This window comes from Aptenodytes patagonicus, chromosome 1, assembly GCF_965638725.1.
Source record: "Aptenodytes patagonicus chromosome 1, bAptPat1.pri.cur, whole genome shotgun sequence".
Lineage (NCBI taxonomy): Eukaryota > Metazoa > Chordata > Aves > Sphenisciformes > Spheniscidae > Aptenodytes > Aptenodytes patagonicus.
Window position 1 is genome coordinate 144,686,615 of NC_134949.1, and position 23,593 is coordinate 144,710,207.

A 23,593-nucleotide genomic window follows, 5' to 3' on the forward strand; every position below is an offset into this window, starting at 1 on the left:
GGTTCCTGGTCTTGTGAGAGCTGAACAACGTATTTGTCCTACTGCTTTCAACTCGTACCGTTACAGGGAATTAATTGTACATTAATGCTGTGCAAATTTCAGAGCATGAACTGAGACAAGTGGCATGCAAGGGCATTACTTTCTCTTTTTTGACTATTTGATGGCGTGCTAAGGTGCTCATCATCAGCATACCAATTTTTCTAGCACTCGAGTCTTCCCAAATGTTGTCTATCAATCCTAACTTAATGCTCTAGGTCCTTCAACACCTAAAAACTAGATGATGTGACACGTAAGACTGTGTTTGATCTGAGCGCTAATTCCTTTTGAAGGCTTTAGACAATCTTTCAGCCTTAGCTTAAGTGAATGGTCAGCGTGTTACATGGTCACAGAGCAAAAATCCCATGTTTCATGTTGAATCCCCCACTAAGTACCGTGGGTACCATTTTGTGGAATAAAACCCAGCTAAAAACCACAGAACATTCAGCCTGTTAAAGCTAACCCCCCCCCCCACCGTATCCTTTGAGGTGTCAGTGCCGCGAGCCCCAAGCAGAAAGAGGGGCTATGAGATGGTGCCCATGGGACCTCCTGCCAGAGGGGACGACTGCGACCCCATCGCTCGAGCTGGAATATTCTGAAGTTCTTCATGAACCTCCAACTGCTCAAGCAATGTTGAATTTAAGCCTTGCTAGCTTCAAGAAAAATTAACAATTTACTTCGATCAGAACTAGAGTCCAATTTATTTTATCTGGAGAAACTTCCTTTTGAGGAAACTTTTTTAAGGAAACTTTTTAAAAAGCACTTCAACCCAATCTTACTCAAATTGGTTCCTTAGCAGCTGTATAGATTTCCAATAAATGCATCACGGGGCGGGGTGGTGGTGGAATAAAACTGAACAATAAACATGTGATGTGAGCAGCCATAAAGGTGACCTGGTCAGAAAGGAAAAGATGTCGGAAGATCTTAGACAGAAGATGTCTGCTGAAATACTGAGAGAGAAATTGCCGGCCAGGCTGGGAGCTGGGAGCCTGGGAACCAGAAGCATCCTTGAGAAGCACAGCCAGCATCTTTGAAGTGCAGCTGGGTACCTAGAAACCGGAGACATCCTGAGACACCCTCAATAAGCACAAACCCAAGGAACGGCAATGGTAACTTATCCTCTGAAAAGCTGAAAAATAGTCTGGAGAAAGCAGGAATTGGTAACTGCCATTGGCTGTTCTAAATGCAAGAATTCTTAAGAAAAGTCTTAAGAAAAATAAAAACTGGTCTGAGAGAATAGAAATCATTGTCATCTACCGGCTGTCCCAGCTGAAAAACAGGAATTAACAGCATCTTTCCTTAAAAAGGTCTGCGTGAACTTTCTGCAAGACCCTGGACCCTCGCTGGGGACACGTGGCTGACTCCAAACTCCATGACGTGGATCATCTTTGAAGCGAGACTCTGTTGTTTTATTGCTCCCCGCTGAGCCCACATCGGGGGCCAGCCCGGTCTGTCCTCCCAGCTCTGGGATGGTCGGGTCCCCCTCTGGGATCAGTTTGTCCTCTGCTCTGGGATGGTTTGGCCCCTTCTGACATGCACTTGCTGCCATATATATACCTGTAGGTAACCTAGCGTATCTGCTGTTCTATTATTGGTAAGTTTGCTTCACCAGTAGTAACTTTGTCATAACCTGTAATATTACATATATATATATACACACACTTGACTGCTGCTATTATTGGATGCTGCTGTAATTGATTGTTGCTATAATTGATCGCTGCTATATTATTGATTGTTGCTGTACTATTGCTGATAATAATTTGGAATAGCTTGAGAGAGAGATATATATTTGCTTTCTTAATCATAGGTAGACTTGCTAGTGGTGATTTTTGTGGTATTTGTGGCAATCTGTAAGAAAGTAGGGAAATTTAGAGGATAAAGCCTCCGTGTCCTTGTGTATTACAAAATCCTACGAACCCACGGTTGCGACCTCTATACACCCGCAGGCCGGGTAACCCTTCAGGTGGTGACGCCATGTTACAACTTAAGTCACCCAACCCCAGCTCTTAAGGAGAGGATGCAAAACAGCGAGGAAAGAATAAGGAACAACACGCACAGAATTCTCTAATATCAAAATATAGCAATTTATTCAAGACACTGAATATGATCTGTTGATTCTCTCCTTAAAACAAATGAGCTACAATACACAAGGTGAATTTGAAGAAAGTGTGGGTGGGGGAGAAACAAAATAAGGGTTGATGTTGTTTCAACAGAACCTGGGAAATGCTGAAATGAGAACCAAGTCTGGCTGCAAGTCTGACACAGACAATAAAAACTGCAGAAGCCAGAATTCAGAATTTCAGTGAGTGGCTGAAAGAACATTTCTGCAATTGACAAAGAACCACATCTTTTAAAAAGGCAAAAAGAGGAAAAAAAGGAGGAAAAATTAAAAAGGGAAAAAGAAAAAAGAAACCCAAAAACAAAGCAGACCCTTACATTTGACAAAGTGCACTTCACTTGGCTCTAAAATTAGCTATTTTTTTCTTTTTTTTTAAACAAATTAAAAGGAAATTTCTAAGATGTAGCATGGGGTTAATGTGTGTATAACCCTGTAAGTCAGGCCCTTTAGTGCCCCATAAGGGACCCAGTGTTTTCCACATAAAAGATTCAGTATCCTTCTAACCCACAGAGTCGAGTGGCTTTTCAGAAACCGCCTTTTTTCACTTCAAGGCCACTTCCAGACAGCCAGCAATGATAAAAATCCAGTAAGCCTCTCGATGGTTTCACAACCCTGTTTGCTCACTTAGGTTTTTCAATTTCTCTTCTGTTACAAAGAACTAGAAACAAAATTATCACAGAATTGTTGTATGAAAAAACCGCCGAGGTCCATCGGCCTGTTGCCTCACGCTGTTCTGTTCCAGGGGAGCCGCAGAAAGGCACCGCCAGCCGGGGGGTGCCGCCGCAGCAGTGGAGGAAAGCGAGAGCTCCCACCAGGGCAGGTCTAGGCTTAGACGTCCACGTTGAACTACAGCCTGGAAAAGCCTCTCTCTCCCCACTGCCCACCTCCTAAAGAAACCAGCCCGGCAGGCTAGGATTAGCCTTTGCAACTACATCTTCTGCCTTCCTTAATAGCTGCCCTCATTTTAGCCGAAAACTCTCTCCTACGGTATCTTTGAGGATTTTCCAGTCTTTAGGGTCTTGGGGAGGGGAAGAAAGGTGCATTTTCTTAGCTTTTCCCATACGCTGCTTTCAGATCTGATGGTCTGTAGAGAAAACTCTCGGGACCAGCAGCCTCTCTCACACGTAGGCTTTGCAAACAACTGATTTTCAAATTTTGTTTCTCTTGGCTTCTTACCTCCACGTAGGCGGGCAGAGGAAAGGTGGTGTTCTGACAACTCAAAAGAAGGAAAAAGGAAAAAGAAATGGGCACCACGGACACTGCCGAGTTATCTACAGTAGCTATCCCGGGAACAACCACGAAACACGGGCTACGTAGCCAGCCAGCCAGCCATGTGGCATCGCTGAACTCGGACTGAGCAACCTCATCTCTTTGAATCCTGAGGTCTGGCCTATTCAGGCGCCACTCAAGGGACGGATGCAAGGCCAGGGCTCCATCCGCGCTGCCCTCCGCTGCCTGCAGACCGGGAGCTTCTGCGCGTTACTCTCAGAAACGCCACCCAAAAGCAGCTTAGGAAGTTAACCGTGTACATGCAATGACTGTAATCAAATCATTGACCCAACTGTGCTTTATAAAACCACATTAAACCTTTGTATGCAAATTCAAGTCTCTCTCTGAACAAGTACTCTTTTTTTTCTTAGTAGTGACTTTAAATTAGTAGGTACACGTGGTTGTTTGTTACAAAACAGTGCAAAACTGCCACGTGATCATCCACAGCCCATGCTCTTGGAGCAGAAAACTAAAACCAACACATGAACACATTTAACACCGAAAATAATCCTTCACACCTTCCAGTGTCCAATTCTTTGATATAAATTATAAACAAGCCTAACTGTTATTAATAACCAAAATCCCGCCTAACTGTTTTCACCTCAGGACTGAGTAACCCTGAGCAGTTCTTTCTTTTCATTCTTTTCTCCTTCCCAAATGTGTATCTTTAAGAAATGCAGCTGAAGCTGGCAGTGGCTAGTCGCACTGGAAGGACTAAGATACTGTGCAGATTCAAGCGTAAAGAGAGGAGAACACAGGAGGAAAAATGAGGTACGGATTCCACGATGCCGTGACGATGCCATGATGCTTGGCAGGTCTCGCACCACCAGTTCAGCACGAGGGCTCTGGTCTTGGTTTTGCTCAGATCAAATCACCGCTTCAGCAGCCGTGGTCAAACCAAAGGGAAGACCCTGTGTTACAGAAATAGCAACTTTGGGCAGGAAGGTACTACATGATGTTAAGGGGGTCTCTGCTTGTTTGTTTTTCTCTCTCCTACAAATCCCAGCCTAGCCTGTGGGATAGGGAGGACACCTCTTTGACTCAGCCAGTTCTGAGGATTTGCCTTAATAACGGCTGCCACCACCCCAAGGTTGCCTCATAGTTTACAGCACTTTCGGTAAACTCTGCCTATGCATCCTTCTTTGCATCCATCGTTGGCCCTTAGAGTAATGTAGTCTTCAGTGGGCACCAGTGCAGATGTCTAGCTTGCAGAGGAAATCATGTCCAAAGTGGACAGGTGGTGCTCTGGAAGTCTTTATTGTCATTCTGATCATTTCACCCACTGTAACTTCGTAGTAGGATATATGTTGAGATATAATTTATATATCCTTTATCACGTCCTCACCTAATGGAGAGTTCTATGTTGTCTTCTGAGCACCGCACTGAGGACACCCTCAAGGCTGTCTGGGCAGACAGTGAGCCTCCAAGTGCAGACCCAGAGCCTTCCTTGTAGCACGCAGAAGACACACGGCTGAGGGTGGCAGCAGCACCACATACTGCCCGATGCAATGGAAGAGCCTGCTTCTAGGTGCGCGCCAACCGTGGATGGGCAGGAGCTTGGCAAGAGTCCGTTCGTCAACAATGACAGATGCAGTCAATAGATCTTGGTCCAACTGGTCCCATTAAGTCAGTGGTAAAATCCCATTGACTTACTGGAAGAGAAACAGCCGAGTGGGATGAAGAGCGGAGGGCAGCACTGCTTAGCAAGGCCACAGGCAGCCAAACCCATGTTCTGTATGACATTTGAACTATTGCTAGAGGAAAGAAGATGATACACAATTGTTTTCCCCTGGTTACCAAGGACAAACGAAAATATGGACTCAAGAAAACGAATGCTGTATTTATGGTCTCAAACTTACGAATCCCTTTTAGTATGTGTAGATCACCAAAGAGCCACAAAAATGAAGTGAGACTATATAAATGCCGGGCTGCTGGAAGAGGACTCTTAGTAAATGACTGGCATTTATTGTATCAAATGGCATTTTTTCTTACAGCACTTTCTGAGAGAGAAGAGGAAAAGGATACTGCACCTTTCATGTTCCTTGGACTCTGTGTCATTATTTTTGCTTGAATTACACAACTGGTCTACATTTGGTGGCCATTTTAGGCTTTTAAAACTGCTTAACATAAAAAATATTTTTTTTCCAAAAATACACTGGGTTCTTTCTGTTAAAAGTCATCTTTCTCCTGTAAAAATCTTCCCCAGCACTGCATTCTTATATAAAGCACTTATTACACAATTTGCTGAAAGTGCCCTTGAGACGCTAAGATCTGAAGCATGGAGGATTTTTTTTTCTTTTAAACGGAGAGAAAGAAAGGAAAAGGAAGAGAGAGAAGAGAGGAGAAGCAGTCTGTCAAAAATTTTCATTGTCATGTCCACCTGGTTGCATCTACTATGGGCATACAGGGAAAAAAGAAAAAAAAAAGGGGCAAGAAGAAAGAGGAGGAAAAAAGGAAGAGGAAGTCGGGAGTGGAAGGGAGAAATAAAAGGAAAACAAAAGTTTCATCCTAAGCCTGGGATCCTCCAGGCTGTAATATTCCAGCTGATAGAAAAACCACTGAACAAAAAAAGTAGTCTAGAAAATAGAAAGTGTTGTGATTACAAAGTTGAGCATTTCATCAGTACAAACTGGTCTTTGAACGTCCTTTGGGAGAGCAACTGTAGTGTCCAAATTGGAAGGAAAAAATACAACACCGCATGGAGGAGGATTTTTTTTCCCTTTTGGTTTATCACAGCATTTTTCTTTTTTTTTATTAATTTTTTTTTTTGGCACAGCTTTTTTTTCCCAGCCATCAGAGCAAGTTCTCAGACGCAAACCAAACAGTGCAATGCCTAGCTGGTGGCTTCATGCTTCCAAGGCTCAATGTTCCAGGTGGAAACCATTCCCTCCCCCTCTGAAGTGACTGTGTTTTTACTCCTTGATGAAGGTTACGGACAAAATACTAGACACCTGTGGCCAGGGAGAGTTGGTTTCACGGTACACTCTAACTTTGTTCAAGTTCGTACAGTTCTGGAGCTGTTAAGAATAGTTTTGAAGAGTGCTTCTCCCCACACATTCACTGCTGGTCCATTTGAAATTTCTTCTAAAACATTTCACTTTTACTTCCGCAGATCTAGAACACAAACCTGGGGAGAAAAGACTCAGCATTAAGACCCATTTCTGAAGGTGATGTGGAAGTCCTATTCATACAGGGCTCCGTACGCAGGCTGATCAGCCAGCTGTATGTCGTACTCCCCAGCTTCAAACCAGCCTGTCTCAAGTACCTGTTGGCATGCACACAAGCAGGGGAACAACCCGACGTGGGAGAAAACCCAAGTGAAACCCATACGTTTAACATTTAGCTGGGCTTTCGTTGGATTACAAACAAACATGTTGGTGGCACATCTCAGATAAGACTATGGGCTCTGTTTAGTTGCCTGAATACAGTGTCCACTTCCATTTCTGAAATATATCCAAAACAGATGCACAGGCCTGGCAGGCCTGACTCAGGACCGAGAGCAGACACGCACCCATTTGGAGCAGCTGTTGGAAGCCAGGCACGGCACCGTCTCAAACGGCACAACTAAGCTCAAGCAACTGAATCATGTCGTAGGTGTACCCTTTGTTAAAACCAGTTGAAAAATACTGCTCTAAAGTAGTTATGCCAGCCAGCCAGCCATGTAAAAAAGTTATTTCAAAAAGCTGTAGAGTGTTATAACATCCGTGTGTCCTTCACAAGCTGATCATGCTACAACTGAAGTTTTTTTCAAAGTACCATTAACAGCAAAAATAGTAATGAATAATCAGTCTCTCTACGGCAATATTTCTCCTTTACCACCCAATGCAATCTTTGGGCACCATGCTGAAAACTTTCTCTTTTAGCAACTATTCAAGGGTAAACTTCTTCTGTGGGATAGCGCTTAGAAAGCCCCAGGACAACTGTTTATTCGAGAGTTGACTGCTGTGACCTGACCTTCATTAAAAATTGACAGATGAGATGAATAATGATAGAAACAACACTACTGTTGTTCTTACCAAATACGTATTTAAAAGTCATTCCCATCTTCAGTAATATTCACCCATTCCACAAGCATTCTTCATTTCCAACAGGAACACCACCTCCTAATATTCAAAACCTTCCCAAGCAGGAGCGTTTTTACTATACTCCACAGAACTACTTATTTCTGTCTTGAGCTGTCTACCCTTCAGCTCTGTCCAGTGAAGGCAGTATGGCATCTATGTTTTTTTGTTGACGCCCTCCAGAAGAGTAATCTCCACTCAGCATTTACAATGCATAAAGCTTCTTACCGATCCGTCTGATGCGCTTGCCCCCACTTTGTCTCCTCTAGCATTCCAGCAGACTTCAAAGATGCCCCCGGTGCCTCGGTAGCTATGTACTAGAGTTCCACTCTACAAAGCAAAACAGCATGCAAATTTTGATACAGAAGTTCCCCTCCTTTTTCTCTGTCACGTGGCACTACGTTAAAAAGAAGAGAGTGGTGGCGAGGGGGGGCTATTCACATCACCCAACTATGGACATCTCCATAAGGCGCTGAAGTTAGGAAACTGGTCTTTGATAATGAAGAGAAACAGGCTCCTCCAGAAAACAATTTACAGTAGGACTCTTAGACATCTGTTTTTGTCAACTTTCTAAGAGTAAAGGCCTGGGGAGTTAGGCTGAGATGGTCTTTTATAAAGTTTGTTGTTAATTCAGGCTGTGAGGCATCAGTATCCAGAATTAGATCTGCGGAACTATGATGTCCCAGTTTTCTCCAGAATATCCCCAGTCCCCAGCCTGTACACCCTTTGTATCTGTCATCTCCTCACCACAAAGTATAAGCCAGGTGCATCGGACTCACGACTGAACTCAGCTTGTTACTAAATAAAAGCATCAGTTATTTCTAAGAATCGATCCACACCTTTGCTTCACGAAGCTGACGGCACAATGTGATGTACCTATTTTCATGCACGCTAGTGTTTTAGCATACAATGAAGCCTGAGCAGAAATGTTCTGGGCAGTCACCTCGCTCCACCTGAGTGGCTCAACTGTTATGCTGGGATTTGTATCAGTCAATACAATCAGGTTCACCTTGGCTGGCAGGTCATACGCTACAGAGGTACATGTATTTTCCATTTAAGCTTTTACTATTAATGTGTCATCTAAACCAGATGTGCTTCACAGTACCTGAGTATTCCATATATGGACACATTTGTCAAAGGACCCACTGGCTAGATATTTTCCATCAGGACTAAAAGCTACACTGTAGACAGGCTCTTGATGTTTTGTTAACGTATGGATGCAGACTCCTCGGTCAACGTCCCACAGCCGAACAGTGGAATCAAACGAAGCACTGCAAGAAGAGTTCAAACACAAGCATGTCTTAATTTGGGTGTTAATCAATTTGTGGTTTGATACTGTAAACATTTTAAGAAAATACTACAGCTTTTTTCCCTTGGCTAAGCAAGAAATAATGTTTCAAACAGAAAAGCTAATATTCACCACAGCCTTTACGTTTTTAATGACAAGAACTGTATCTACAGAACTGAATTCTTGTATGTGGACCCTTTAAGTTTACCTAGGGTGCTGGGTAGGATCAGACCACTATCCCTAAGAGGGCCAAGCTCCCTCCTTTTGAGATTCTACCTGCTATTACTCAGGAAGGTCAAATACATATTGTCATTAATAGGATAAATGGTTCCAGAGAGACCTTACTCCTAATGGATTTGCATTATTTAATGAATCAGCATTCTGTAATTCTCTAGCACTTGGTTTCAGTGCTGTTTTTTGCTACAATCCATCTAAATCCCAAACTGTGAGCTTAGAGAAAGGCAAGGGAAATAATTGGTATTAAAAAGAATATTAAAAGAACAACTCCAACAAAGTGAAGTTCTTCCCTGTCCACTCCCAGCTAAGGAGTAAAATAAATGAAACGGCTTCAATACAACTCCTCCCGAAACTGAATAGACCATGAATGGATTTGATAATCCCACGGTACTACCACCAATTGGCATTCTACAAGTAACTCCTAAACTCAAAGAAGAATTTTGAACAGATTTTCAAGTGGAATTCTAAAGATTATCCAAGCTCTTCTCTGTTAGTTAACAAGGCTATAAAAATTGTCAGTGTCTGCCCAGGTGAGTTGCATGACCCTGGTCAGAACACATTCCAACCGGCTGAACGGGCTGCCATCTGTCTCGTTAAGTACCTTCATTCATAACAAGCGGATGCCGGATGTGAAGGTGCAATGCCAGATTTACAACCCTTTTATCAAGACAGCTGAAGAGTTAAAAATCATATGACTCAATTTTCCTTCTTTTTCTTTTTTCTTTTTCAAATGTGATTCCTTTCCCTTTGTATCCATCCCCCTGATTTACAAACACAGGTACTTTTTTCTGGAATTGTCTGCCGGAAGACTGACAGCAAGGTGACAGTAGAGTTACATGTCAGAAGGACGATCCTTCTTCTTGGTAGGCAACAGGAAGAGGTATATTTTTACCTTGCTAACATGATGTTGGAGTTTGGGTTGCTGGTGCCTGGTCCTGTAGGACTCCATTTGATAGTATAAATCTCTTTGCTGTGAGCCTGAAGATCATGTACACAGGTATCTTGCTTCATACTCCAAATCTAAGCCGGAGTAATTATGAAGGGGAAAAATGGCAATGTTACTTATCTTTTCTCAGCTGAATTATTACAGTTCTATGTTATTCTTACCATTTGTTTATTTAAGATCTCGACACACATGCATACACATAAACATAACTTAAGTTTATTAATGCAGCAGTTTGGCACCTACAATGCACACGCTTTAGAATAACCCCATTAGGGGAAAGAGCTACACATTTAATAGTATTTATTCAATAGATCAGAAGAACTAAATAGTTGCTGTACTGCCCCATAGCCTGTAACTGTATTTTCACACGGAAACTGAAGTTACTCTGTTTAGAGAAGTTTAACTTGAAGTTTAAATCACACATTGCAACAGCAGTCATTTTAAAGAATGAAAATAAAGTTTCAATAACTGCTTAGAACGTAATAATTTTCTCTTATGCCAGTCAAGAGCCACATCACATTTTCCTTTTCCTCCTGAACTCCCATTTGTTTTCCTGATGTTTTTAGTAGCACAGACAATGGAACAAGATCAGCTATTTATGCAGTGTTACATGGCCAAATACTTCAGCGTGAGATAAAGAATATGCTCAACAGAGATGACAGGTAATTTAGTACATCTTTTCTTCAGCTAACTGAGAAAACAAGATGAAGCTAATCACAGCAGGGAAAATAACTCAAATTTAGTCAGTCAATTTCAAAGAGATACCAAAAATGTAGTAATGATTTAACTCACTTGTTGTAAGTCTGCACTATGAGGGAAATTATGTGCTCTTATGCTAAATTTTCATCAGCATACCTGAGTCTGCTTTTGGAAATGTTACACAAAGCTCAGCCGTGTTCTATGGCTAACAGGCAACGTATGTTCCAAGAAGTTGTAGGAAAATATCAAGAACTCCAAAAGAAGAGAAAAAAAAGAAGCCAGAGAGGATTGATTTCCAAAGCAAAAGGAAGAAGAAGAATAATTGCCTGCAGAGGATTTGCAGTCTCCATCACTGAAGGTTTTTAAAAACAGGCGAGGCTGGGGATAGCAAACCATTAGCTCTTGTGCCAAATTCAGTGGTCAGAAATTTGAACTGGCACCAACAATGCTGAGCCACGGTGTTTTTTAGATCACAGCACGCAACTGAGCACCAAAAAAGTGTGCTACCACTGGGTCAGGATGTTTAAGCAGAGCAACATTGGTTACTACCATACTGCTGTGCGGCAGCATAACAGACAAGGCGCTCTCCTTCAGCCTCTTCTAGCCCTATTTTCTATAAATTTTCAGTTCTGTGAGCATTTTGGAATAATAGGTCTGGAATCCAGAGGGATGAAAATCTGAGTGGGTATATGGCAAAGACAGAGTGGAACTGAGCAGAACTTAGGCCACCTATGTTGGTGGCCTAAGTTGGAAACATTAATAACGCTGATGTTCACTTAGCTCTTCAGGTTTTGCTGCTCTTTCCGTTTCAGTTCTTATACACAGGCTGTGTGCATGCTAGAAACATCTTTTACTTTAGCTGCGTCAATCAGCAGTGGAAAGATGTATGGCCTTAATTAACACAACTGTACTATGAGGAATCTGTATTACTGGTACAATTCTATCCACAAAACCAAATCTTTCCTGAGATGTTTGCTTTACTCAAGGAACCAGCATTAATCAACAGTCCAGCAGGAGGGCTTTGCTGTTACAACATACAAGGACACAGCCTTCATTCAATGCGGCTGGGAAGGGAGAAAGAGACTGAAAGGAGTTTGGGCTGGAAAAGCTCTATTGTGAAAAGTATTTCTGCAAGGCCAGACTGCCCCTGTATTAGCAATACTTTGCTGGTACAGTGCAATGGCCCGGGTGTGCTGGTAAAGCAACCTATGCTGCCTGGGAGCCAGAACCCAGATTCATTCCATTTCACTTCAGGCACCTAACAGAGGCATGCACCTCAGCAGCGCAGCTGCCTTAGGCTTCCCATACAGTGAATGGATAAAGATAGGCATTTTCAGAGAGCAATTCAGATTTTTGGTGGGCTCTGAATTTATATGTCCCGTCCCATTGCTTAGCGTTAAAAAAAAAAATTAAATGGCTCCAATGAAATTACTTTCAGAAAGAAGACTCCAAAGGGAAAACTCTTTGGTTTTATATTCTTTTCAAAGTGTAACGAATAGACTGCTTCTTAGCATAGGGATTGTGCCTCTGTTGACAGGCAGGCAGGTGTATATATATCTGTGTATATTTAAACTATGACTATTCTGTGACAGTGACATATCAGTTATTTAACATGTATTTGGATAGGATGGCTCAGTTGTCCCAGTGGCTGCTTCTTTCACATTGGCTTTATGAAATATGGGACAAAATGAAACTATTGTTCGTACAGAGTTTTAAGTGATACAGTACCAGCATTCTGGAGAAGATTAAAAAATAGACATAATTTTTGTCTTTACTTTTCGAACAGCAGGAATAGAAATTATATTACCTTTAATGTCATATCATCGGAGCAAGATGCTAGTAGCATGCCAGATGGGTCCCATTTGATTGCATTAACCTCGTTCTGAAATAAAGAGTGATTTTATTAAGTAAATATTCTGGTTACCCGCACAGTACTGGGCACCCAGCAGAGGGCACTCAAGGTTTATGCATGCAACAAGTTCAACCACAAATTACAGCCCTGGTTGCTCTATGGGTGACCAAAAGCAGTGCTGCTTCCGTAACATGCTATTTAAGTATCATTTAGGCATGGTAACCATTTTGTGTTTGTGAACAATACACACAATCAGTCTTCTGATACATGTTCTGGCACAAAGTCTCTCATACTCTTTCTTCACATGCTAGGATCTAAATAAAGCCTCAAACCAGACAGATTGATGATACAGCATTAACTTCTTTTTACAATTGAGAAATTTCTTCAGTTAATATTCTGTACATCTCGGGGATACAAATTTTCAATAGAAAATACGGGTGGGCTGTAAAGTTTTGTGGAGTTTATAATTCTTAGCATTGCAGCTCTACAACAATGCTGGTCTCTCTAAACAGAGGTGTATGTGTGAATGAAATCCAAGATGGAATACTGAGTAGTTTACGATGCTTTCTCTATCTGTCTTTCTAGCACTTTGTAATTAACTAAGCCTAGTGTATCCTGTTAGTAACCAGTAAGTTTTCTGTGCTTTTTTGAGGGTCATACTTATGGGGAAAAAAGGCATTTCATAAGAAGGGAAAGATTGTTTTTTAAAAACATAAATTGGCTCAGGGTCTCAGTGAAAATAATCCTGGAAAATATTTACATTTTGCTTTATCCATTTTACCTGTTTCAGCCATAATTAAAAGGAACTGTACAGTTATTTGAAGTAAAAATTTGGATCATGTGCAAAATGGTGCATTTCATATAATCATAAAAAGCACCAGTCTGTTGGTAGGAATGTACAACCTGTCATGAAATATCAGTTTAATATCAGTTTAACCATAGTCTAGATAAAGGTCTCCAAATGCACGTTTTTTCCTCAGCGAGGAGATAGCAAGCTCTGAAGTTAGCATCTAAATTACAGGTCAGTATATGATAGCAGTTTTCTCACGAATGAAAGCTAGAAAAACTAGCCTTTGACAGTCGTTAAATACCACCAGGAAAAGAGGGGGGAAATACATCTTAAATAGATCTCATTAGATTAAATTGATTCTAAAACGAACAATGGCTGGAGGTAAATTGTTCTCTCCTTATTCATAGTTCTCATTTACTAAAGGAAATGAAGCCAGCAGAAAACAAAATCTTACTTATTAATGTGCCCTTAGTCTGCAGCTCATGTTACATATAAATAGTCTCACTGTTTAAGCTGCAGGTTTTGCTTCCTACGGTGATTTAGAACAGTTTATCCCCTCTCACAGGCAGCGAGTCACTCCTGAGGAATACGGTTTCAGGGAAGCAATGGGATGTAACACCTTTGGTGCTAGAACACACCCTGCAAACACATCAGCTGCCATCATCGCTACATCCTGAGGTGACTTTATCACTTAATGTTTTGGACTTCTTAAACTTACTGTGTGTCCTTGAAAGGTTTTAACGGGACGATCACAGCCAAGTCTGCATACATGAATGCACATGTCAGTGCTGCAAGAGGCAAAAGTAGTGTTGTTCTGCCAGTCTACATCCAGAGCAGGAGCTGTGAAGTACAAACAACAGAAAGAACGTCAGGGAACACAGCAAAGAAACGGCTATCCCAAATCATTTTCCTCCTGTCACCCATCTGGATCAAATGGACTAAAAGCTACTTCTTGGACTTATCACCTACTACCAGTTACAGGGATGATAGGAACTGTCTGAAGGGCACAAATTGTTTTTTCTCTTGCAGCGGATAATCTGGATGCTTTGCATGGCATCTATTTATGAGACTCTTTTAGGTTAAGTTATATAAGAGAGGGCAAAACAATCTGCCTCCACCCTCCCCGCTCCCAGCTGCACACTGCTCTGGGGCCATCTCTACCATCCATTCCTCTGTAAGCCAGCCCAGCAAAGAATCTGGAAGAAAACTAATCCAGAAAAACTGTGGATAATTTCAGCTGGGTTAGAAAAAACGTTCCTGTGAATGCCAGACACAACACACGGGAGGGAGAAGAAGCAGGTGGCCATCTTCCTTTGCACCAGCTTTATGCAACCACCGATGCAAACCCACTGTTCTGGGCAGACACGTGGATTAATAATACCTACATTCAGTTTAATTTGGTTGGGGATTGATTTAAGATAGGTACATTGATCAAGCTGATCTGAAATGAGAGGAAGAGTTTCTGTAGAGGGTTTGGCCTTAACTAGGACTGAACTAATAAAACTTTGCACAGAGATAGCACATGAACATGTAACTAGTGGCTGTGTGCAACACACATGCTTTGCAAAAAGTGTGGAAAAACAAAAAAAAACCCCTTTTACAGCATGTCACTAAAGACTAAAAGCATGCACAGGAGTAGGAGCGAACTCCTGACATACAGCTTATTTGTGTTTCTACGACTGCTGCTTGTTTTTTTTCTTAGGAAAGCATTTAGCTGTCCTCCAGAGGATGACATAAGACTTGCTAAAATACAGAAATCTTCATTCTCAGCACATTCCTGTGAAAAGCAAGTGTGTCAGAACGAGAGCAGCATATAGGAAGCAAAGCTGAATCTCTTTCTGGCAATGCAAGTTTATCATTAAAATGAAACCTTATTCAATGGTTTCATCAAAATGAAATGCCTTATTCAAATACGTTCAGAAAATACTTCTGTAATAGAGAGGTGAAAAGATATCTGTTCTGCCAAGCCTATTATATTTAAATATGTTTTTTCCTGTTATAATTTTTATGAACTGCAAAATGAGATTGATCCATGTCACCTTCCGAATCGTCAGGTAGCTCTCTAAATGAGAATGGAGGGCTGAAATTGTTTCATATACAAGTATTTTTTAGAGTATTAACAAAAAAGCTCAGTAATTCTGTGCGACAGGTGAGGAATTTCTACACTGCAGAAATATTAAGGAAATCTGTGTGAGGAAGGCAGGTTACTTCCGAGTTTTCCAATGAACATGAATGGGGATCAGGCAACAGTAAAGGATTTTGTTTCTTTAACTGCCTGTTTGTCTTTCTTTTTATGCTGCAAGCTTTGTATTACTGTTTCAGAGCTAACAAAAATCCATCTTCATTAATAGCAATATGCCTTCAGGGCTAATATCTAGTATGATATGTATGAGTTGAAAAGTAATTTTCTGAGAGCTACTGGCACCTAAAGCGATGGATTTGCACTGCAGCATAATCTGAATCATAGAGTGTTGATAATTAATACTGATTTATTTATTGGTGTATTTAATCATATGTTTACTGGATAAGTAACTACATAAAATGGTCTGGAAAAAACAACCAAACATGGTTTTTAATGCAAGTAATTGAATTGCCAAAGTGTATCCAAAACCACAGGATACTAGCCAATTGCATATAAACAATTAGAATGTCATCTAATAAAAGCAGCAACAAATCCATAAGAAATGCAGCTAAAATAAATCCCAACAATAAAAGTGTTACAATAATTATCAGTTAATTTAAGCTTTTTCTGAACAAATTTAGATGTGATTCAGAATTAGAAGCTCAGAAGAGGACTGAGTTAAGTGTCTGCAGGGAGCGATTCAGAGCACTTAGATGTCTGAAACTGGGTCATGCAAATACGTCTTATGGTATCACTTAACCAATTTGTTCCTGCATGCATAGACATCAGTCCACATCTATCAGTAGATGTGAAAATTGGATTATTTCACTCCATTTTAAAGAAATAAGCTTTGTGAATACACATTTTGATCAAATGCCCTGTGATGACTCATAGTTTTGCACAGAACAATGAAACCCTAGAAGCTACTTATCCACATACTTACATATTTTGACCACAAAACCTTAAAGTTACATGGGAACATCAATGATATAGAGGCCTTCAAGACCTAGAGTCTTCCTTGTGTATTTTAAGATGACAGTTTTGTCCATATAGGCATAAACTAAACAAGTTGTTGTAAAGCAGCCGAGAGTAAAAAATGTATGTTATTCCCAGGCCAACTACCTCCAGACTTCAAAGAAGTACGCAAAGAAGTACACCACACAAGTATGTGTTAAAGGAACTGCACTTTGTCTAGACTAGACTTTTAATTGTTAAAATGCCACCTTTAATCCTTGTGTAGACAAGGTTTTCGGATTCCAGATATGGAAAGGAATTTGCTGTTAGCTTGTTCTGCTGCATAAGTGATTCAAAGAGGACAAGGTGAGGCCTTTGGAGCTTTAGACTTACGTGAAGACAAAGACTCCAGCTGATTTTAAGGGGCTTTTTGTAGGACATATGCTTCTGGCCTATCAACAATTTCCTTAATAACCAACTGCTTTAACTTCCCTATGAAAGCATATGTGAAATAATGAAAAAAAAAGTATTAGCCTCTCCGCATCTCCACTTGAGTTGTGTCTTATGGTCCGAAGACAAACAGCATGCTTAATAAGAATTTTGTATAAAATCTATTAATGCAGATGGACATTGGCATATTGCATTGGAAGATGTAGTTAAGTTTTCAACTTGCTAAAAGGGGAATGGAGTGATATGTCCTTGATGCACATCACTGCTAAGACAGCTACACGACAGTGAACATGATTCTGAAGGGTCAACCCAGTTCTGAATCCGCAACCACTTAGATCAATAGTTAGGGATCAGAAGGCTTAAGAGTCTCATTAACTACCTCACTATACAGTGCAAAGTTTGCTTTTATGGAACAGTTATGATAGATAAATAAATGCCACAGTGAGAAAATCTGTCAGCAGACACTTGACTCCTCCAAACTGACAGTTGCATTAATAAGCAAGAAGATGAGTGAGAAAAATGCAGAGTATGGATCTGCTGTGCTCATGGACATACTTTTTGTCTTCTGTTGAATAACCATTTCAATTGCTACTGCATATTAATAACATATGTGAAAATGTGAGAATAAGAACAACTAGAAATTGAGTTGAAAAGCATGCGCAAATTAATGTTTTACAATTAGTAGTAAAATATGTGTTTTTAAACACCATTAAGCACCTTGTGAAAGCCTGCTGTATGTAAAAATGGATTAGTTACAGTGAACACACAGGAAGATGAACATTTCTAGCATCAGAATCTGGAATGTTTTGGTGGTTTTAAACTCAGTTTGACTATGCCCTTTAAAAATTCTTCACTATGACAACTTATCCAGTTTGGATCATGAATTCAGTCATCATCTTATAAGTCTGGTCTCAGGTGAATTTAAGATTACGTCAATGATTGCCTGTTACTCAAGATTACTTAGTATCTGTGACATCTCCTGCCTTCTTGAAGCAAACCAGATCTACAAACGACCATCCAAGTAAGGTTTTGGTGCAGCAAGGTTTTGAAACTCAAGGTTGCCAATTGACTTCTGATAATCAGAGAAAGCAAATACTGAAGAACTTCAAGTCAAAATTAAAAGCTAAGAAATTCCTGAGGACCTTCACGCTTGCAGTAGTGAATGAAAGCTGCATGAGAGATCTGTTTGCTTCTGTCTCAAGTCAGCTTCATTGCAATAGGAGCAGAAAGAGTGGGAGAGATCCCAGACACCTCCACTGAAAAGCCTCTTCATAAATCACCACTTGGCACTATTCAAGCAGATAGATAATGACAGAATCATTCAGCTGGGTAGACATGGCTGGTGTACAAATCCTCTCCTAGAATCAGTTTGACTTTCAAAGCTGATTCTCACAGAACCCCATCTTTCTGAAAAAAGAATAAACCCACAAGCCATGATACTCAGGATAGTTAAAGCACAAAAAAACTGGTTCAAAATTCTCTCTGGCAGATAGGTTTTTACAAAAGGATAAATTACGTTGACAAAATTAAAAACTGCATTTCATTTTACTAACAAGAGTTATGCAGAAATTACCTGAATGGAAAGGAAACTGCTGTTTAGCTTCTCCTGTGTGAGCATCCCAAATTATTGTTGTCTGCATCCGAAGGAAGGGGGGGAAAAAAAGATTAGTGACCGTTCAGCTCAGAGAAAACAGAGAGCACCCTCACTGAGGAGCAGTTCTAAAAGATGGACTAATAAAATTATTGACTGCAGAGAGCCTTGTGTGCTGAACAGCTGAAAAAACAGAAATAATTTCCAAATATTACAGAATAATAATCTAAGGGTAGATAAGGAATTATCACGCCTACAGAGGAAGTAATATAACTACTAAGAACGGGCATATTCTCTCTGAATAATGCTAGAAGACAGCACTACACATTTTTAATAAGCATTTTTTTACAGCTGTTTCAGTTATCTTCTCCAAAGAATACTTTTTCCCCTTTTCAAAGATGCAAGTTGAATTCTATTCCAAAACTACGTGATACTACATCTCTGACAATTAAACCACCAAGTGAAATGTTTATCTAGCAGCAGAGTACGTATCACTTCTTGCCACTGTCGTGGGACAGACTAAAGTGTAATTTGCTTAATACAGGTTTAATCCATATTCACAGCACACGTAAGCAACTCCCCTGTAGAGCTCAGTACCACCTTCTGAGTGAACTGTCAATTTATTGGAAGTATATGCTTCCAGAAAATAAATTAAGGATGCCTCATCTTGCTGATAACGGAACATCTAAAGAATCACTGCTGTTATTGGGAACATAAGTTTGCCAGAATAATGGAACTACCACTGGGAGACAAGTGTAGCTGAACATAAGCCAGTATTAAAAGGAATAAAACTAAGTTTCCATTTTCACAAGTATGTGAAAATATAGGGATTCATCTAGCCTACAGATCAGATGTACAAGCCTGAGCTAGTTTCCCAAGACTCCCCTCTGTCAGTAGCTGGAGAGGAGCACTGTCAGTGCATCTCACTGCAACACAGGCCATGCAACCCATCACTTGAAAGTGCCATTTTTCTCTCTGAATTTTACAAAGGAAGCCAAAGATGGCATACACATCTAATTTTTAGACATCAAAAGTTAGGCAAGATGAATGCTGTACACTTTCCAGTTTCAGTTTTTAATGGATTTGTGCTCATCATCAGCAGTCATCTGTTCATTTTAATCTCTAATATGCACTCAGCTGAAACTACCATGTTTTGCTTGATTTGGAGTTCAGAACTACCATTTTTTTGCATATCTGCGTAGGAAGTCATATATATTTTATTCAAATACAAGTGTTTCAGATGAGCTAAAAGGTCAAGTATCTTTAAGATCACTTCCTTCCTGGAAATAGTTAGTTGACAAAACTATAAACATAAGTAGTGGAAGCAGTTCTTTCCTTAACTGAGAAACATTTAAGATGCAATTTTACACAGGGGGCAAGTGGAGTTGTTTTTTTTAAGTAAAATCTTTCACATAAAAATAGTACACATTTATGTGGCCTCAAAAACGTAATCAACACACGCTAAAACATATTAAAGAAAAGTAAACTGAGGAGTTTACTCCAGGATGGCTGGAGGAGAAGAAAATAATCTTATGGAATTCAGCAGCACAAGCTCACTGAGTCAGCACATTTATATGTTAGAATGATGTATTTTTAAAACTCACTTTATCAACACCAGCACTTAAAATATAATTCCCCTTTTTGTTCCATTTCAGGGCAAATATTGGACCTTTATGTTGACCTAAGGTGCTTGCAAGGTTACCTGCAATAAAGAAAAGGTTAATATTACAATTTGTTTATAAATTAGCCAAATTACAGTTCACTGCTGTTTGATGCTTAAGAACAATAAATGTTGCTTGACTTACCATCTTCTGTCCATATCCTTGCAAAACCATCATACGAGCCTGTAGCCAATAGTGTTCCATCACTCTGTTAGGATATATATAAATGACAAAGGTTGATACTAGATGAAATCTGTTTCAACCAACTTTTTTCTTTTCTCTACTTTTTTTTTTAAGGTTCGTACATCGTGATTCATGGGAAATCTGAGTCCACACATTGGGACAGATTATACTATGATTTAAACTAAAGGTTATTACTGCAGACAGCAAAGAGGAAATAAAACCCTCTGACATACTGTGAAATACTAGGCTATACCATCAGATAAGAGTAATTTAATCAGAAGGATTAGAAAAAGAAGACAAGATATAACGAATTCTATGGGATTCTTCCAGATAACAAACAGATACTACTTCTTAGACATAAAGAGCCTATAAAACATCAACAGATCATCTAAATCCTGACTAAATCCCAGTTCAGTGAAATTCAGGCACCTCTACTTGAAAGAAGGACCTGAACACCTAAGCCACCTACGCTCATGGTTAACACCTCAAATGCTATCTACCACAAAGAAGCTGCTTCCAGCTTGTCTGAACACAAGATTCCCACACATGCTCAGAGGCACAGTACCACGATGGATAGCCTGAGAAAAGTTGGATTCATGGGTCCCAATTAAAAGAAAAAAAGCACAGGAATCACAATCGGCAAATTACATGTATTCTGCTGGAGAGAGCCCTTCACCGAAGGGTATCTCCTGTGCAGCCAACAATGCTAGAGTTACTGGGCCAGAATGAGAATAATTAAAAAGGAACTGCAACCTGGTGAGACGGCTACTGTTGGAGCTGGGCGCTTAGCCTTTAAACATTTCAGCACCTGGATTAGGAGTGAGATTCACCCCATTTATCTCCAGATGTCCAGAAGTTAGGATTTAGTTTAAGAGAGTAACCTAGTCTCCCTCTATAACTAACAGCGTCACCCATCTCTGGAGTGTAATTCATGATCCCATTTGCTTTAGACTGGGCCCAGACCAGCACGAAGGCACATGTCTCTGTTTCTGCTGACTTAGAGGGAGACTAGATGACTAGTTTAGATGGTTAAATCTAAGGGAGATGAATCCTACCCTTGGTACCAAAGGACATGATCTGAATATGGCCTCTAGAAAGAACCTTTCTTATTATAACATAAATCACATAAACCAGAGAAGAACCGATTTAGTATCACCAGTGTGAAAATTTCACAGTGAAATATGATTAATATTGTGGTTCTAAATAAACAATAAAGGCAGATGGCATTTCTAGCATCATGAATAGAAAATTAAGAAAAAGCACAAAATAATCCTTTAAAACATATGTCCACTCCAACCCTCCAAAAACAGTGAGTCAGAGCAGTTGTAGATTTAACTCAGATGTATGATGATGTAGGGGGAAAAATATCAAAACCTGAGCCAACTTCACTGTGATATACACTTATCTGGACCCCTGATGAGAACAAAAGTGGTAAGACCAAAAAGGGAAAAGGGGAGGAAAGCTAAGGGACGAGATGTACAGTTTATCCAAATTTGTTGGTGGTAATTCACATTCTTTGGAAAATTCAAAGTAAGTTGGAAGCACTTTGGGTGTTTAAATTAGGAACATTTCTTTACATTAAGTACTAGCACAATGCAAGTGAAGTATCAGTGACCAATGAAGTCTGGAAAGGTATGGAACTACTACAGGAAATACTAGAGGATGCCCTATACGTTTTGGACAACTTTTCTCATAACTGTTCTGCACCTTTGCTTGTTTTCCTCTTTCAGTTACTCTTTTCCTACTCCTCAATTCAGTTTTTCCCGACTATTTTTCTTCACTGTGATATCCACAGGAAACAAGTAATGAACATTCTTGGGTTTTATCTTTATTTGCTTTGTTAACCTACCTGTGCTTTCTGTAATATTCATCAACTTCTTTCATTGTGTCAAATATACAGTACATAGGGGAAGCTGATTTGTGCAGTGGCCTTATCTTTTACTTTTATGAAGCACCTAGCTCACCTGAAGGACAATAATATTGCAGTAAAGATTAAGCGAATCTTGGTCTCCAGCCAGCAACTGAGACTGTATGTAACTGCTGAGAATCCTTTCTGGTACTTAATTTTTAAACTGTTTTCCTAAGAAAACAAGACTAATGTGATCACTCTGTACTAACATTAACAAAATGGACCAAATACAAGTGATCTCAAAATTGATTAAGGTTCCTGCAAGGTTTTGTAAGTTCTTTTTACAATGCTCGGTGGCAGAAAGGAGACATGAAGTAGCCATAATGCTGCCCAAAGACACCGCCCAGACACTGGGGATTCTTAACAATACCTGTCCTCTCTGCTTACTTCAGTCTTCTCTGTGCATGACCATATTATCTAAGATAGAAGGTTTTGCAGGATGAAAGTAAAAAGGATCAGGCAAGACAGTTCCACCCAGAAGGTGGGTAGGTAAAAAGAGAGAATGACTACATACGTTCCTACCAAGATGAAGATGATAATGTGAGCATGTTTGGCTATGCGCAGAATAATTCAAATGGGAGAGGGTCTTGATAGCCCAACCTCAGAAAAAGCTTCACTGGTGCTTATATCTCCTCACATGCCAAAATAAAGTAATTATGAGATGCAAATACATTATTATTCAGGCTTCATTACAACATAGATTGCTTGTTTAATCTTCATTCTTAAAGTTAGCTAAGTTTATTTTTACCCGTGCTCCTAAAATAGAGATATAAATACATCATTAATAAGCTTGAAGATGGCAACAGTCCTGGAAAATTATAGCATACAGGGGAAAGTTCAGCCTATTATGAGTATTTGAAACAAGAGGTCAGTAGGTTAGGACAGAGCTTCTGGTCACCTCAGATATAAAAGATATGGAGCAGCAGCTGTAATTGCCTCTGAATTAAATTTAGACAGTTAAAAACCATACACAGTCTTAGAAGTTAGCTTACATTCCAGTCCAGTGAAGTCACATCCTTATTGCTGGGGACATCGTGTCCTCCTTCTCTTATGCAGTGCCTCAAAACTAGTTGAGTGGAACCGCTGTTGCTGTTTTCATTGAGATTCCATATTCTGGCCGTTGAGTCTCCGGATCTATAAAAGCAATTGTGCAGAGATGCAAACTCCTCTTGGTGTCAACCCAGCAAGCAAAGTAAAAACCTCTATTTCTGTTTTCATTGAGAGAACATCACAGCCTTTAAAATGTAATTTTTCTTTCCAATTCTGCCCTTCCTGCACTCCCTATACTTTTTAAAAAATGTTAACACATATTTAAATTATACGTATCATCTGAATCCACATCATCATTTGCTTTATTCAGAAAAGTTTTACCAAAAAGACATTTTCTTGGTCTCTACATTTTGCACTTGATAGATAAAGTTGAGAT

General features: G+C 40.1%; 1 protein-coding gene across 6 annotated transcripts in view; it reads right to left on the reverse strand.

Moving 5' to 3' along the window:
* Nucleotides 1–2,096: 2,096 nt before the first annotated feature.
* The window catches only part of TBL1X (transducin beta like 1 X-linked), a 202,792-nt gene continuing 181,295 nt past the window's right edge, over nt 2,097–23,593 (reverse strand). For all 6 annotated transcript variants that reach the window (XM_076357842.1, XM_076357866.1, XM_076357884.1 and 3 more), the window contains 10 exons: nt 23,160–23,301; nt 20,220–20,283; nt 20,019–20,116; nt 18,397–18,457; nt 14,016–14,137; nt 12,463–12,537; nt 9,903–10,030; nt 8,591–8,756; nt 7,714–7,815; nt 2,097–6,551 (listed from right to left, as the gene is read on the reverse strand). In XM_076357842.1, coding sequence (XP_076213957.1) covers nt 6,525–6,551; nt 7,714–7,815; nt 8,591–8,756; nt 9,903–10,030; nt 12,463–12,537; nt 14,016–14,137; nt 18,397–18,457; nt 20,019–20,116; nt 20,220–20,283; nt 23,160–23,301 — 985 coding nt within the window. In that variant the 3' untranslated portion in view covers nt 2,097–6,524. The remainder of the gene's footprint in view (nt 6,552–7,713; nt 7,816–8,590; nt 8,757–9,902; nt 10,031–12,462; nt 12,538–14,015; nt 14,138–18,396; nt 18,458–20,018; nt 20,117–20,219; nt 20,284–23,159; nt 23,302–23,593) is intronic.